Source organism: Lethenteron reissneri, chromosome 50 (genome assembly GCF_015708825.2).
Source record: "Lethenteron reissneri isolate LAM-NWPU_2019-01 chromosome 50, ASM1570882v1, whole genome shotgun sequence".
Classification (NCBI taxonomy): Eukaryota; Metazoa; Chordata; class Hyperoartia; order Petromyzontiformes; family Petromyzontidae; genus Lethenteron; species Lethenteron reissneri.
In genome coordinates, this window is record NC_083828.1 from 6,021,921 (window position 1) to 6,037,084 (window position 15,164).

Here is a 15,164-nt window from a genome sequence, read left to right on the forward strand (position 1 = left end):
CGGGTTAATGAAAACTGTAATTGCGAGTCACAGCAATCAGTTGTGAAGTGAGTCATTGGTTTTGCATCAATCATCAGGTGGTTCGGTCGGAAAGTGACAACGGTACTTGGCACCCGTATGAATTGAGTGGGTCAGCGAGTCAATTGGTCCACGGGGGGAATGTGCGAGGCTGTGAAATGTGCTCTAGTGTTAAGTGTCTGCATGTCAGTTGTAGAAATTTAACATCGAGGGTAACAGGAAGGAATGTAACTGTTTTTTGTACATTTCAAAATGTGTTTAAATTTAGGAGTAATACTTTAAACATGATTTCTAAATCATGGCACTAAACAAGAAATATAAGCCAGTGGTATGCTCTGAACCACATGAGCTCGGAGGGAATTTTGACATTCTTTTTTTGACTGGATTTTTTTTGTAACGTGATCTTGCATGAGTTCACAAGAGATTTTTTAAGACAGCATTGCACCCACGCAGCTAATACCATGGATTGTTTATTCCGAACTCATTAGCATTAGATGGGCACATTCTTGGTCTGCAGTAGATTTACACAAATCAGTTTGCTTTGCAATACGAAAAAGGCTATGTATGTATGTATGTTGAACTTCTTTCGCACCGCACGTAAGCCAACTGCCCTAATCGGAGGTGCGGGGAAAGGACAATAAACTAAACACAAAAAGCAGTTCTAAAGAAATTAGTTTCAGCATAGATTTAAAAGTGCATAGCTCCAGTGGCTAGATGACATTGAAAGGAAGAGCGTTCCAGACGGCCACAGAAGCGCATCTGAAAGCGCGCAATGCAGTGACCATCTTTGACGGCCAGCTAAAAGCTGCTGCTAATGCCAGGATGACCGGAGTTCGCGTGATGGTTTATGCTCCTTGGCAAGATCAGCGAGGTATCGTGGTTATCCATGCGATGTCATCCTCCTTGTAGCTAAGAGTAATGTGTCGATCAGGTCAATAACAGAAAACCAAATTTGGGCCACAGAGTCAGACACAGAGTCACGATTCACTGCGCTTGAGTGGACACTCCGTTGGCTTTTTACCAATACCCGTTCTTTTTTAGATGGCGTACAACTTTGTAGTTAATTATTTCAAACAAATAGCGGATAGATCTCCGGATGTGCGTGCATTTAATTTAGAAGAAAACTAATTTTGGGAGGTAGTATTGTTTAATTTCTAAATTGGCAATTGTGGAGAAAAAGTTTGCACAGTGTAGATTTTGCTCGCGATCAACTATGTAAAATTAAATAAATTGATCTTCATTTTGTACCTCTCTTTTAGAATTAAATATTGTTCATCTCTTGACCTATTCGCCTTCTTGATTTGAATTAATTTACTTAACACTCATTAATAAACATGTTCAGATGTTTAATATCGTTTTTTAGCAATTATATACATTCTTATACGTATATGGCAATAAGTTCAGGAGCTAAATTCCATTAAATAATATATACACCGCAGTGGATATGGTGCTTGAGAGAGTTATGCAAACTGGGCTGGTGTCGACTTCTGGGTCTCATCAGTAGAGTGTGGTATGTTAAACAAATACACCTGGTTTGCCACATATTATACGGAGGAACACTCCCATTAAAGCATGAATGTTTCCCAACATTTTTGGACCCACAGACCACCGCCAAACCCTCATTCTCACGCACCTCCGATTAGCACGGTTGGCTACGTACGGTGCGAAAGAAGTTCAACATTACATACATACATACAATAATGTACACTTCGAAATTTAAACAATTCTGCAACAGTTCCATGGACCACTTCCAACGGCGTTGAACATCGCCAGTGGTTCGGGGACTACTACTCTACTGTCGAATCAATAATATACATTGTACAAAAAAAACGTCCTCCGAACTGTTGTGGAGCATTAGGAACAGTACATAAATAGCTGAGAATGATTTATATATTTCAACAATCTGGAATACTCCATAACAGTGGCTAATTCGTCTATATATTTTTTGTTAATACATTCAAATTTCCGACAACGTTTAGCGCTCTGGTAATATCCAAAGTAATTTTCCGGGCGGCAGCAGAGGGTCGTCCATCTAACTCGGAGGTCGGCAACATGCTACTTCGGAGCCACACACGGCTCTTCAAGGCCCTCTTCGTGAAGTTATTTATTAGAGACCACCACCGTCTCGTCATCCCGTGCATTGCGGCTCTTGCAATATTGAGGGGTTTTTTTATTGAATTCGTAAAAAAAATGCCTCTACTTGTTATTTTGGTCGCTGACCTCCCTGATTGGACTTGTGCAAGCTGGCTGTTTGCTTGATAACCCATTTTATTGTTCGGCTCCAGCTGGCTTCAAACGTGTCTTTTGTTTTCTGTTAAATGTAGGAGGGTGACGAGGTGGACGAGGTTTTGCTGAACCCGGAGATTGTCAAAGTTCCTGATCCGCAGATGTCTCTGGTAAGCAACCTAAGCATGCAGTACATCCTCATTGTGGAGTGCTTGGAGGTCTTCGTCTGTCATTGCAGCTGATCTCCAATGTGGATTTCTTCATGTCAACATTGATGAGCCAGTGGAATGGCTTCAGGAAGCTGCCTGGTAAATCTCTGAAACGCAGCCGCCAAATGATGGAAGCGGGCAGCGACGATGTACTCTGCAGTCCATGGTTCGGGGTATCGACTTGCAATGGAGACTCGTAGACCGACATAGAGACCCGAGTTGACACATCGACATTTTTTTATGCACTCATGTCGAGGTTGGTCAGCCAGCGGACGGCTTCAGCAGTAGCCAGGTGATTATACTCTTTGGTTCTTTCGGTAAAGTCACGTAGATGAAAATAATAAAATGAAAATATCGAAAATTTTAATTTTTCATCTACGTGACTTTACCGAAAGAACCAAAGAGTATGGATCCTTGCAGTCACGAAAACTTCAAATCTAGAACCAGGTGAATATGTTAAATGTTCATCGGTGTAGGTGATGGCCAGGTCCACCACACAATGTTCTGATACGATTCAGGACAAGAACGTTAGTTACGGGGTCAATTGACACCGGGGAGGTTTCTTTTGTTCTTCCGCACCTCCAATTAGCAGAATTGGCTGCATACGGTGTGAAAGAAGTTCAACATACATACACAGATAGTGTGCGGTCAGTGACTAAAGTGCCCCGGTTTAGAGGTGATGCCTATAAAACATTTGAAACATGCTTCATTCGCCCCCCTCCGTCCAATTCCGGTCTGTCTACGCACGTGCGTCCCACTCACCCGCTAGCCATAGAGTTCGCCCTCTGCCTGCATCTTGCACCCCTACCGCAACACTTCCCATCATTAGAGCACCCTCCCCAATCCACCCAGTCGCACACACACACACTCAAAAGAGTTGCACTCGACACGAGCCAAAGCAAAAACCCCCCACTCTTTTAACTCGTACACCTGCTGTGTCACATGTTCTACCGAATAATGAAAGTTATAAAAAAAACGCGTTAAAAACGTTCTTCTTTGTTTTATGTAATTCAGCAGAGTTAATTACATTGCACATGTAAGTTTTTCGAGACCAATATTATGATTGTGTCTCACATTTTAACTCGCGCCATCTGACACAAAAATCTATCATGAATCTTAATTACATTGTATTCTGGCCAATTATGCTAATACAGACATGAAGCCTGGTTCGGGCTGAGTGCCTTTGGGTGCGATTGCTTGGCCCCCTAAGTAGCCTCGTTGCTTGTCGTTGACTTTTGAATTGGCTTTGACTTTCAATTTATTTGGCCTCATCCTTTCCACAGTGAGAAGGCCCCACCGGATTGGCCCTGAACATGTGGTGGAATTTGTTGATTTCTAGACGATGTTTAGGAAAATGTAGTTGATAGTGTGTTCTTCTGGGTAGAATTTATCTGATCCACAAACATCTGTTTTGCTGGTGGTAGTGGTACCGATGTCATTGCTGGTGGTGCTTTTGGTGGGGGTGCTGCTGGTGGTGGTGATGGTGCTAATGATGGTTCGATTCCCGCTCATGGCCAACACCAATGACGTTTATCTGAACTTGTCCTCGGCCTCCCCTAGGCCGATTCAGCTTAAAATTAGTACCTGGTGCGATGTGTAAAACATCTCCACTCGGGAGACAAAGGTGGTCAGTTATGGTGCTGACCAACCACCCCCTCGTGTACAGTGCCGGCCTTCATAGGTGCTCGCTAACAGCACTTGCCCCATCAGTATGGGGGATCTTTGTCTTTAGTGTTGGGTGATGGTGGTGGTATTGGTGCAGTTTGATGCAGCTGCTCTTCACGCTGCTGTTGGAGGCAATGGAGATGTATATATGTGTGTTGAACTTCTTTCACACCATGCGGAGCCAGCCGTGCTAACCGGTGGTTATTTTGTGATTCTGCAGGAGAACTTGGTGGAGAGCAAGCACCACAAGCTGGCGCGCAGCCTCCGCTCCGGTCCATCTGACCGTGACCTCAAACCAAACGCTGCCACACGAGACCAACTCAACGTGAGAACACCTTGTCGTTCCCCCGCACCTCCGATTAGCACGGTTGGCTACGTACGGTGCGAGAGAAGTTCAACATTCATACATATGTTGCAGCGCTAGTTACGACTCAAAGGCAGGTTCTGTTAGGGGCTCACGCCGAGTTTATTAAGGGCTTACGCCTAACCAAACCACCCTAGCCTATAACTCCCCAGGGGACAGGGAACTGGGAATCCTACAACCCCGGCTAACTCGGCTCTCTTGGCCCGGGACTACCCCAACCTCGGCCGGTCGGGCGAAGTAGCCTCCCGTTGCCTCGTGTGAGGATCGCCTACCTCGAGTCCCCACTCCTACCCCCGACGAACCCCGGTTACATCCCGGGTCGCTCTTTAAATACCCCCCGGGGGACATGACGTCACCGTCTCCCCCAAGGTCCGCCTGACGTCACGTTCTGCGACGCCACTTTCTCCGAGGGCGAGCGTGACGTGACGTCACCCACAACTCCTCTACACATACAACACCTTTCGAGCAGGGTACAGCGCTTCTTAAATATGTATTTAATTTGTCCTCACAACCTCATCAAACGAAAACAAACGTCTCGCCGCTCTTCTAATGTGCACGTATGCAAGGGTGACGCTCTATTTGTTGCCGAGATACGTCTGCCACCTGGTGGATTAGCATTGAAAGAAAAATACGGCACAATTGCACTGAAATAATTTAGTTCACAGAATAATGTTCGCAGTTTCTTTACTTCTTGAAACGTCATCTTACACACAGTTTGAGTAGAGTGTGCATTATAAATGCCTGTCACCTATGATCACTTACAGCCAATGCAGTAATTTGGTTGAAGATGCCTACGATCAATCACCCAGAGTATGCCCAACCACATCAGATCACACTATCCAAGCAGGGTCGACAGCACTTGTATCGGTCTGTTGTACTATACTTCTATGCTCCTTTGTATGTTTTCACATAGCCAAGGCTGTGCGACCCAAGCTGCACGATAAAAGTTTTAAGCGTCATCAGAGTCGGACATTGTGAGTTTTATGGCTTTAGGTACCATCGCTCGATTGACGTTTCAGTAAAACGTATTGGGAGTGAAAATTTCTGCTCTGCCGTAATGATATGCTTGAAAAATAATAAAATGTTATTTGTTTCATTAACAACAAAAAAACACATTTGGCAAACCGGTACGTTGAGCCTGGGTGTGCTGTCTTACGAGATAAGAGACATTTGTTGTTTCGTGCTGTGAAAAACAAACGGCGTTTGGGGGAATAGGCTGACATTGTGAAACATATTGATGGAGTGGTTATGTTCAAGAAAGATTAGGGAAGGCATTGACTTGGGGCTTTAGGAAGAGGAGTCAGGAGTGTTACTAATGTGGGTTTTTAGCCTCACAAGTTCTGTGTGGCCACATTCGATAACTTCAAAGAGGGTGTGTTTATAAACACAGTCCCAATGTGTATCGCAGCTAAAAAAGCACAGATTGCCAATAGCTCTTTGAAGTTCAGGAGTAAACAATTAAAACAATAAAGAAATTAAAATTGCTGCTTCAAGCAGGCGGCCACTTAAACAAACAGTTACGTGAGCGTGTGTGTTTTACTGTTAAAAATGTAGATGACGTAAGCAAGGTTGCTATGATACCTGCTACAATTTAACACACACCACATCTGCCTATCCCCCATGTGTTTTGGCACATAATTGCAGCAACTTGTCAGAGACCTATTATTAAATGGGGAGTACGTGGCTCGCTTTATTACCAATTAGGGCAAACTGTTGAAATAAAACATTTCTCTCCTACATTTCTCGTGTCGCATTAATTATAAGATAGTTACAGGGACGCCTCTACTTACGAACGAGTTAGGTTCTAGAGGTCTATTCGTAAGTCGATTTGTTCGTAAGTCCAACATTACGCCTTTCGATTCCAAACATGCTGTACGGCATGTATGCTAAACACGAGAAATGGCTTTAAAAGTTGTAGAATATTCGGTAGGTATAGATGGGACTGGTTCCTAATGTTCTTGCAGATGTAGATGCCACCACCTCCATCGATTGCGCGGCGGTTGAACTTACGACTCTCGGTCGGAACAGGCAACCGGACGTACGGACAGGTTTGTATTTCTGAAGTTGGTAAGTCGAGATGTTTGTAAGTAGAGAAGTCCCTGTAATTTAGAATAGCTGCGTTACAAACCTGCCTGCTTGCCACCCTCCCCCCCCCCGACTGTCAGGTGATCAAAATGCCTGTGAAATTTTTCAAACAAAAACATTTCTCGCCTCAGATCATCGTGGGCTACCCACCGACCAAACAGCTGACCTCCGAGGAGCAAGACTTGGTGTGGAAATTCCGCTACTATCTGACCAATCAGGAGAAAGTAAGTATGGGTTGCGTTACGTGCCATGCCACAGGGTGTTCTCATAAGTGCAGCAGTGTCCTCCAAAGAACTATAAAAACTATTTTTTTTCAGGTAAGGCCCACTGAGCAATATATAGCTCTTTTTCAGAAGTGACCTGACCACGGATGATAGCTCAACAAAGTGGCTTGTCATGTGGAAATGTATAGCAGCCCAATACTCTAAACGCACATTTCTAAATGTGGAGGGGAATCCCGGAGGACCCGGAGAAAAATCCATTCGACCACGGAGAGAGAGACATGCAAACTCCAAATAATACAGCAGGCGTCTAGAGTCGGGATCGAACCCACGAACTCCTGTATACCAGGCGAAGTGGTTAACATCTCGCCACCGTGGTGGTTATATGGTTTCCTACATAAAACGGATGATTTTTTGGACCCCACCCCACTCCCTGACGCCCTATTTAAACACTTGGAAATAGCAAAACGCAACTTTATTGCCAACTGGAAAGAGCACGTCCCCTCCCCCCATCACTGCAAGTCTGGGTCAATAAATTGTCAAAAAAGAACTGCTGTAAAACATCTAAGTGCCAAAATCAAGGGACAGAGAAGAAGTATACATCACCAAACTTTTGAGGACCCTTTTACAGCCTCTTCTCCAGTGGGCATTGATTTTTAAGATCATTCATTCGGGCATTTACGCCCCCCCCCACCTACCCCTCTCCTTCACACCCGTTCCCTTTTCTTTTTCCTTCTCCTCCCCCTCTCCCCCCATCCCGTCCTTGCCCAAGAGGGTTATCCGAGCTAAGGAAGTGGACACCAGGGATGTAGAGTTTATTGAAAGACGTTGACGGGTTCACCATATAAAATGTTGGTAATAATCATCGTACGTCGCACTGTGTGTCCACACTGGTATCAATTCCTATACACGTGCCCTCTGTGTGTACTGTGAATCGCTTGTCCAATGCAAGAAAAAAACACCACTGGGGAAATGTTTGAGAGAAAAAATTGAAAGTCGCAACGCGCAAGGCCGTGTGTGGACTCATCGTTCGGTCAAATGCCACGTTGATCTTGTTTGACGCAGTGAGGAGACGAAGAGAGCTGCATCGTTAAAAATACAAGACGTTGCTAATAATTCACTATGTAACACAATTTTTGTTCCAGGTTAGCTGGTGTTATTTCGTAATTGCTTTTGCCTAAAAAGTAGAGAAAATAGCTATTATTCCCCACAAACTTTTTTTTTACGTAACTATTTTCATTGAGAAAACGGGATAATTTGTGTCTTTTCGTTTATACTAAAGTAATACAAAAAGTACTACAAAAGATTTAGAAGTGGGTAGTTTTTCGAGTCTTACGATTATACTGTAAATCAGCCCCCAAATGTAGTCTCCCATCATGTTCTCGTTATACTGTCCTTGGTAGCTGCGTTCAAAGTCCAGTATATCCTGGTGGAAGCGCTCGTCTTGCTCCTCCGAGTACGCTCCCATGTTCTCCTTGAATTTATCAAGGATATTGACTTTGACGGACATCCTACAGCCCATTGTGCCGTAGTTCTTCACCAGTCTCAACCAGCTCCACATAGTTTTCGACCATGTGATTGCCCAGGAAGCCACGAACCACTGCGACAAAGCTGTTCCAAGCTGCTTTCTCCTTGGGGAATTCATTGCACTCCAGGATCTTCTTTATCTGTGGTCCAACCAAGACACCGGCTTTGACCTTTGCCTCAGACAGCTTAGGAAAGAAGTCTTGAAGGTACTTGAAGGCTGCCCACTCCTTATCTACAGCTCTAACAAGTTGTTTCTTAAGGCCCAATTTAATGTGTAGTGGTGGCATCGGCACCTTCCGGGGGTCTACCAGTGGCTCCCACTTGACGTTGTTCCTCCCCACAGAGAACTCGGTCCACTGTGACAGCTTTCTTTTGAGCCTCGTCTCAAACGGTGTTAGACGAGGCTCAAAATAAAGCTGTCTCTGGTGTGGACCAATCAGTTTCAAGGACAATGCATAAATTATCAGAGTATGTTTTTTGTTTGCATTCTGACCACAAGCATTGTGGTTAATGCAGACATGATTCCTTGTAAAAGGTTTCAGTTTGGTTTTTTAACATCTCAGTACCTGTTTTGTTGCCAAAAAAAGGGAAAAACCAATTATCATTGTGTCTACTGGTGTCAATTCCCATACACTTGCCCTTCGTGTTTGCACTGTGAATCGTTTGTTGAGTACAATACTTTTGGGAAGAAAAAGAAAATCACTGCAAGATATTGGAGACAATTTTTTTTTTAAAGTCGCAACGCCAAAGCCATGTGGACTTTACCTCGTATGACGTGGTGAGAACTCCTGGAGGAGGGCTGCATCTCGATTTAAAGCTTTCGTGACTGCAGGGATTCATCTTCTTGGTTCTTTCGGTAAAGTCACGTAGAAGGGAAATAATAAAATAATAAAAATAAAACATAATAAAATAATTCTCACGACGTTTCGGCCACAACGCAAGCAGCCGTCCTCAGACGCTGTCTCCCCGACAGACCTGGTCTTTACCTGAGGACGGCTGCTTGCATTGTGGCCGAAACGTCGTGAGAATTATTTGATTATGTTTTATTTTTATTATTTTATTATTTCCCTTCTACGTGACTTTATCGAAAGAACCAAGAAGAGGGCTGCATTGTTCGCCACCCCGAGCAGGAGTTTCGTGTGCCATGCAGGCCAAATTTAGTACCGGACTGGATAGCATTTCCATTGGGCTGTTCTTGAATTTTCTTGTAATTCTTGTTGGTTGCAATGGTGGGGGGGGGGGTTGTTTTTTTTGACCACTTATATTGCTTTTAGGATCGGGGTTAATATAAAAGCCGGTCAGTTTACGGGTTTTGTAGGCTTTTGCGGGGCTGCCTTGCCAGCCACAAAGTTGAGCTATCATTTGTGGACAGGTTACTTCTGAAAAAATATCTATATAGCTTTGTGAACCTTTCCTACTAAAAGAAAACGTTCAGTTTAGTTTTTTTTTATTAAATGGGAAATTTAAATGCAAATGTTAAAGGACACCTCGTAAACCCACTACTCTCATCGCCCGCTCAGCCCCACGGTGCCCTCGTAAGAGAGTGTGTTTATCCGACGCGTGCAACATTGAATATGTAATCCGGATCCCCCCTGTCTGGTCAGCGTTCCCTCGAGGATGTAAATATTCCACTTGTTGTGACCGCGAAGCTTTGCGCAGGACATTGCGTGCATTCCTGCAGTGTTAGCCGTGTCCAGCATCAAAGAGGAACGTAAGAGAGAAGGGAGGGGTAAGAAGGATATAGGATTCATTGTGTTTTCGTTCTGACCAAGTTTGCTGATTTTTGTCAACTTTAATTTGTTTTAGTTTTTTTTCTCTGTCTCGCTTTTATGTTGTTATCTTTTTCTCTAAAATCAAAAGATTGATGAGATTTTAGAGAAGCTATTTTAAAAAATCTTACACTCGCCGCTGTCGTTGCGAATTTTGTTAAATGAAAAATACGTAGATGTTTATTTTCTCCCGTTATTTCGATTAAAAAAATGTTTTGCATTCTATGTTACTTTTAGAAGAAGAAAAAATCCCAATGATGTCACGGACTTTTGCGGTGTATATCACACCTTTTCACCATCATCTTCATCATCCATGGTCAATCCACTGCTGGATGACGGGGCCTCCCCAGGCCTCCGCTACCTCTCACCATCTCACCGTGCAACGGCCCACCCAGCACCTGCGTGCGAACCAACCTTCTCACTCGGTCTCCCTGGTGGGACGTGCTCTCGACGTATTTAGACGTTGGGCTTTCCCGCGAGGCCCTTGGCGCAAACGGCCCACACACTTCGCTCGCGTTTGACAAAGGTGGTGGCGGCGGTGGTGGCAGCTTGTCGTCTTGCGGGCTGGGTGGCCAGTGCTCCCGTCTTCACAACAAAGATGGGCAGTTTGGATGACTGGTATGCGGATGCAGTGTCTTTGCTGTCTTTGTGTCTGTGTTTGCTTTGGTATCCTGTTATAGCGAGAGAGAGAGAGAAAAAAACCTTTCTTGTGGTGGCGTCCTGCTTACGGAGATGGCCTTCCTTTCCTTCCCGACTTCCTCATGCTCTCCTGTTTGTTTTCCTTTACCCCTCTTGGTGGCGTTGTCATCCAACAATAACAAGCCGGGGGGGGGGGGGGGGGGGCGGGAGGGAACCATTTCGGTTTTAAGTGGGTCTGGCCGAATGGATTAATAATTTATACCCAAACGAATATCGCAATCTGAAAGTTGCGCTAGTTTAAGACGACATTGAACACGGGCGCGTGTGCGTTTACGTACGGACAGCGGTTGCCAAGCGGTTAATCTGCAGCAAATCCACTTAGCTACGAAACGCGAAGGCCCGAGTTTGATTCTCGGACCCCCAGCTAACGTCGGTGGCGAATATCGCAACGGGGTCAGCAAACAAAATAACATTTAAGAGCCATTTTTTTTCGAATTTGATTTTTTTAAAACTCTACATTTCAAGATTGGCAATGCATGTGCGTACGAGATGGTGGTCCTTAATAAATAACATCACGAAGCAGTTCCTTAAAAGAGCCGCATGCGGCTCCGGAGCAGCAGGTTTGCCGACCCCTGGTTTAGATGTTCCCACCTCTTTCAAGACGCCTGGCCAGCATGAACAGTATGAACAAATATTCTCATTCTGATTCCCATGCGTCTACTCAGCCTTAGGCATTGTGCCTCTGCGCAGTGCGTAAAGCATCCGCACGACGGAGACAAAGGCGGCCGAGCGCGGTTCTGGCGACGCCACCCCCCTCGTGTGCCATTGCAGGCTTCGTAGGAGCTCTCCAACAGCACTTAGCCCTACAGCTTATGTAGGCTATATGTGGATCTTTGTATATTTCTGTATAAGCCCAAATTAGCAATGCAGCGGTGCTTAATTTCTATTTTCAGCCCTTAGCCAACGGTTTGAAATTCCACATTACCATGGCGTCCGCCCATGGAATGCGGATGACGATCCACTTTGTTCCGCTTTGTTGGCTGTCTTATGAGTATTTCTACTCGGCACGCTTTAAATTAATCCCCTTAAAAATATCTCTCCATTTGAAAAAAAAAAAACGGGACGTGGAAAAGGTGGCATTTTCGCACTCGGCACCATGTGTTTCCATTTACACAAAAGCTGGGAAAAGGTTGCCCGACATTTCACTGCACGGCCGTTCATGCCACGCGAAGGACATTCTGTACGCGTGTGTCCCTGCGGGGCCGAAGGTCGTGTTGATTTCCTCTCTTTCCAAGTTGCTCGCGAGAGTCCGCACCTCGGCGCTATTTGTTAATGCTCATTCATGAGTAATGCTCAGAATGCCACCCGGCTTTTTTATGGCTTTCGATCGGCGAACACTGGAACCAAAATGCTTGCCTGTGTAAATAGATAGGGGGGAGCGTCACCTGTCCAACGTTGGTGCTTGAATTCATACGAGTGAGTTGCGATTGTGCGTGCGGCCAGAATTAAATTCGATACGGTTGCTGATTTGTGATAAATTACCATCAGATTCCATAAGCTAAGCAGGTTTGAGCCTGGCCATTGTTTTGATGGGTGACAACCATGCGTAACAGGTGCTATGGGCTGCTGGGCTATCTGGTGGGTAGCAGAAGGCAGTGCAGCATAATCCATTGTTGTACTATATTTCTCCATCCACATGTGTCATGCTGCCCACCTTCATTAACCCACACTGATGAGTGTGACGTATGGCCAAATTACCTCCACGTTACGTCCGAACAGTTACACGCTAGGCCTACGTGGATTCATCTGTTGAAATCGATTGTTAAGCTCATGCGTGTAAGAGTCAGTCTCATTAATATTCATATGATTGTAGTTGGTTCATGTGACAAATGTAATGCACCACAGGATTTTAACAAAAAATCTATTTTCAAATCAATTCTCAACCGTGCATTTTTGATAATTTGTCAAATTTTAAGGGTGGCAAATCATTCTGGCCCAATTATATACACCGTGTGTATTTGAATTGTGCAGCTAAATACTATTAGCATTGGACTTAATTTTAAGTTTTAGAAATTAACCGTTCATCTTTCATGTCAACTTTGTACTTGAACTTGACTCTTTTGCCTTTAACCTTGTGAATTATTCATCACGATCGCTCTTAGAAGAGAAGACTAAAAAACGGAAGGCGAAATTTTATTGCGCGGTTATCCAAATTGAACTTTTCATCAGCGTTTCTCAGCACCCTTGATATTTCCTGATTGCCGCTCAGATCAAGGCTCTGATATTTCTCCCCCCCCCCCCCCCCCCGCAACTCTGCATACACTGAGACCACCACTTAAGTTTGGGTGCTTGGATTTTTAACATAGTTACATTTTAATGCGACGTTTTGTTTCAACCGCGCGTCTCCCGCGATTGGTTTGTCAATCAAGTCGCCCATTAATTTGATAAAACGTTGAAGGTTTCCTTTCTTGTGATTTCTGCTTCAAGGAGTTATCTCATTTGCATGTGTGTGGCAGTGCCACTATCTATTTGTGCATGCAATATGAATAAGTTATGATTTTCGGGCAGGCGCTTGGGGGGGGGGGGGGGAGTTCGTGGGGGCGGTGAGGGGGGGGCGTGTGGGAGGGGGGTGAAGAGGGTAATATCAAAGGTAGAAGTTTGGTAGATCAAAGCCCAATCGCAGTCCCCTATGACGGGTTATAGGCAGCAGCTTCTTGGGGTTTTGAGGAGACGGGCCGCCATCATTAAGCTCCGAGGCCCATTTGCTCTCAAACTTTAAAAGTCCCCGGCACGCCAACCCCCTGCATGGGATTAGGGCCACCGTGTTAATGTCATGGCCAGTTTAATGTCATTAATCTGAGAGTAAAGCAATTTCCTTCCGTTTGTGTATGCATCCAAGTGGGACAAAATTTGTGGATTGAAAATTAAAAAATATGGCCACTCGCCGATGGTACCGCCGGAACAATTTCACGGCGGAAAGTTTAAACGAGGTCTTAATGACCTATTTCGGGGGATTTTGTTCGAATGGTGGCGGTTCTAATGTGAAGTGTAAAAAATGTTGCGATTGTTCCTCAAATACCCATTTTTAAATCCATTCAAAGGACAAATGCAATGTTTTCTAACAAATTTGTATTATTATATTATTATTTCCCTTCTACGTGACTTTACCGAAAGAACCAAGAATATGAATTTGGGTTCTCCTTTACAATGAGTGTTTGTTCCCACTTACCCGGTCTTCCCTGCTACAACTGCTTGGGAACATTGAGTGCATCCACACTTCAACGATGTTCTTTCTCACCTCATCCGAATGTTTTTGTTTTTTTCCTATGTTCATTTTGTTCACCTCTGGTAGTTGTCGTGAATTAGAATTTTCAGGGATCCTTCATTATATACATAAGTGTCCTGTTGTGTGATTCCTGCATTTTCCTTTTGTTTCCCAGGCATCCCTTGAACAAAAACTGATGTGTCGTCAAAAAGGCCTCTGTCACCTCGTTGGAAACAAAAAGTTAAAACCCAGTAAAAAAATATATAGGCATTGTCCAAAAACAAGCCTCCTTTTCTCCACAATCCTTTATGATACTTCATGCCACTCTTGTCAAATCCCATGTGGTATTCGTACAGGCTTAATGAGAGCACATGTAGCAGGCAGAACAACGGCAAACGGATTTACAGTGGATTTCCTAAACCAAATCAAAATGTGATAGGACAGAGTGCGACCTATATGAAAGAAAAAAATATTACCAAGTGGCTTACACCGAGGTGCAGTGGACCCAATCAAATCGTCAAGGGCCACACGCAGCCTTATTTGGCACCATTGGTGGAATAAAAAATATAGCGCATTAAACGAAGCGGGCAGGCAGAAAACACAAAAAAACAAAACACTCACAACCTGTGCATAGATTGTTTAGAAACCCCTCAACGCAAAAATGCCCGTGGAAATTTTTCACCGATTTTTTTTTTGTCTGCAGCAGCGGCAGTCTTGGCATTTTTCTTGTTTCCCCCTACCGCTGATTACGCAGGAGATCACGCATGAATGTATGCGTACATCAAACTCTTATTTTGAGTTTGTAACGATCTTACCCCCCCCCACCCCCACCACCACCACAGTCGAAACGCGCATTAAATACCGTAAAAAAGCTGCCCATTAAATAACCCACGTTTGTTTCGCCGCAGTTGGCAGCTATCGACCGCTCGTAGAAACGAAACGCTCTGCACAAAGCGAAATCAACACAGGCACGGTGCCTTGCATTTAAATGCCACGCTTTCAATTTGAAAGTCGCTTCGTCGGCAATTTCGGCTCCGTCGATGCCACCCCGCGGACGTATCGGCGGCCACGGGCCCGTCCATCGTCCGCCGCGTTGGGACGGATGGCGAATGGTTGTGCGATCCCCACTATCTCTTGCTCTCTTCACCTTGTCCAGAACGTGCGGTGTTGCTCACC

General features: G+C 44.7%; 1 protein-coding gene across 1 annotated transcript in view; it reads left to right on the plus strand.

Annotated features, from left to right (window-relative positions):
• Positions 1-15,164, plus strand: part of PIK3C3 (phosphatidylinositol 3-kinase catalytic subunit type 3) — a 64,037-nt gene that overhangs the window by 19,435 nt on the left and 29,438 nt on the right. The window contains exons 7-9 of the mRNA XM_061572434.1: positions 2,343-2,414; positions 4,339-4,443; positions 6,699-6,791. Of these exons, the coding sequence (XP_061428418.1) occupies positions 2,343-2,414; positions 4,339-4,443; positions 6,699-6,791 (270 nt within the window). The remainder of the gene's footprint in view (positions 1-2,342; positions 2,415-4,338; positions 4,444-6,698; positions 6,792-15,164) is intronic.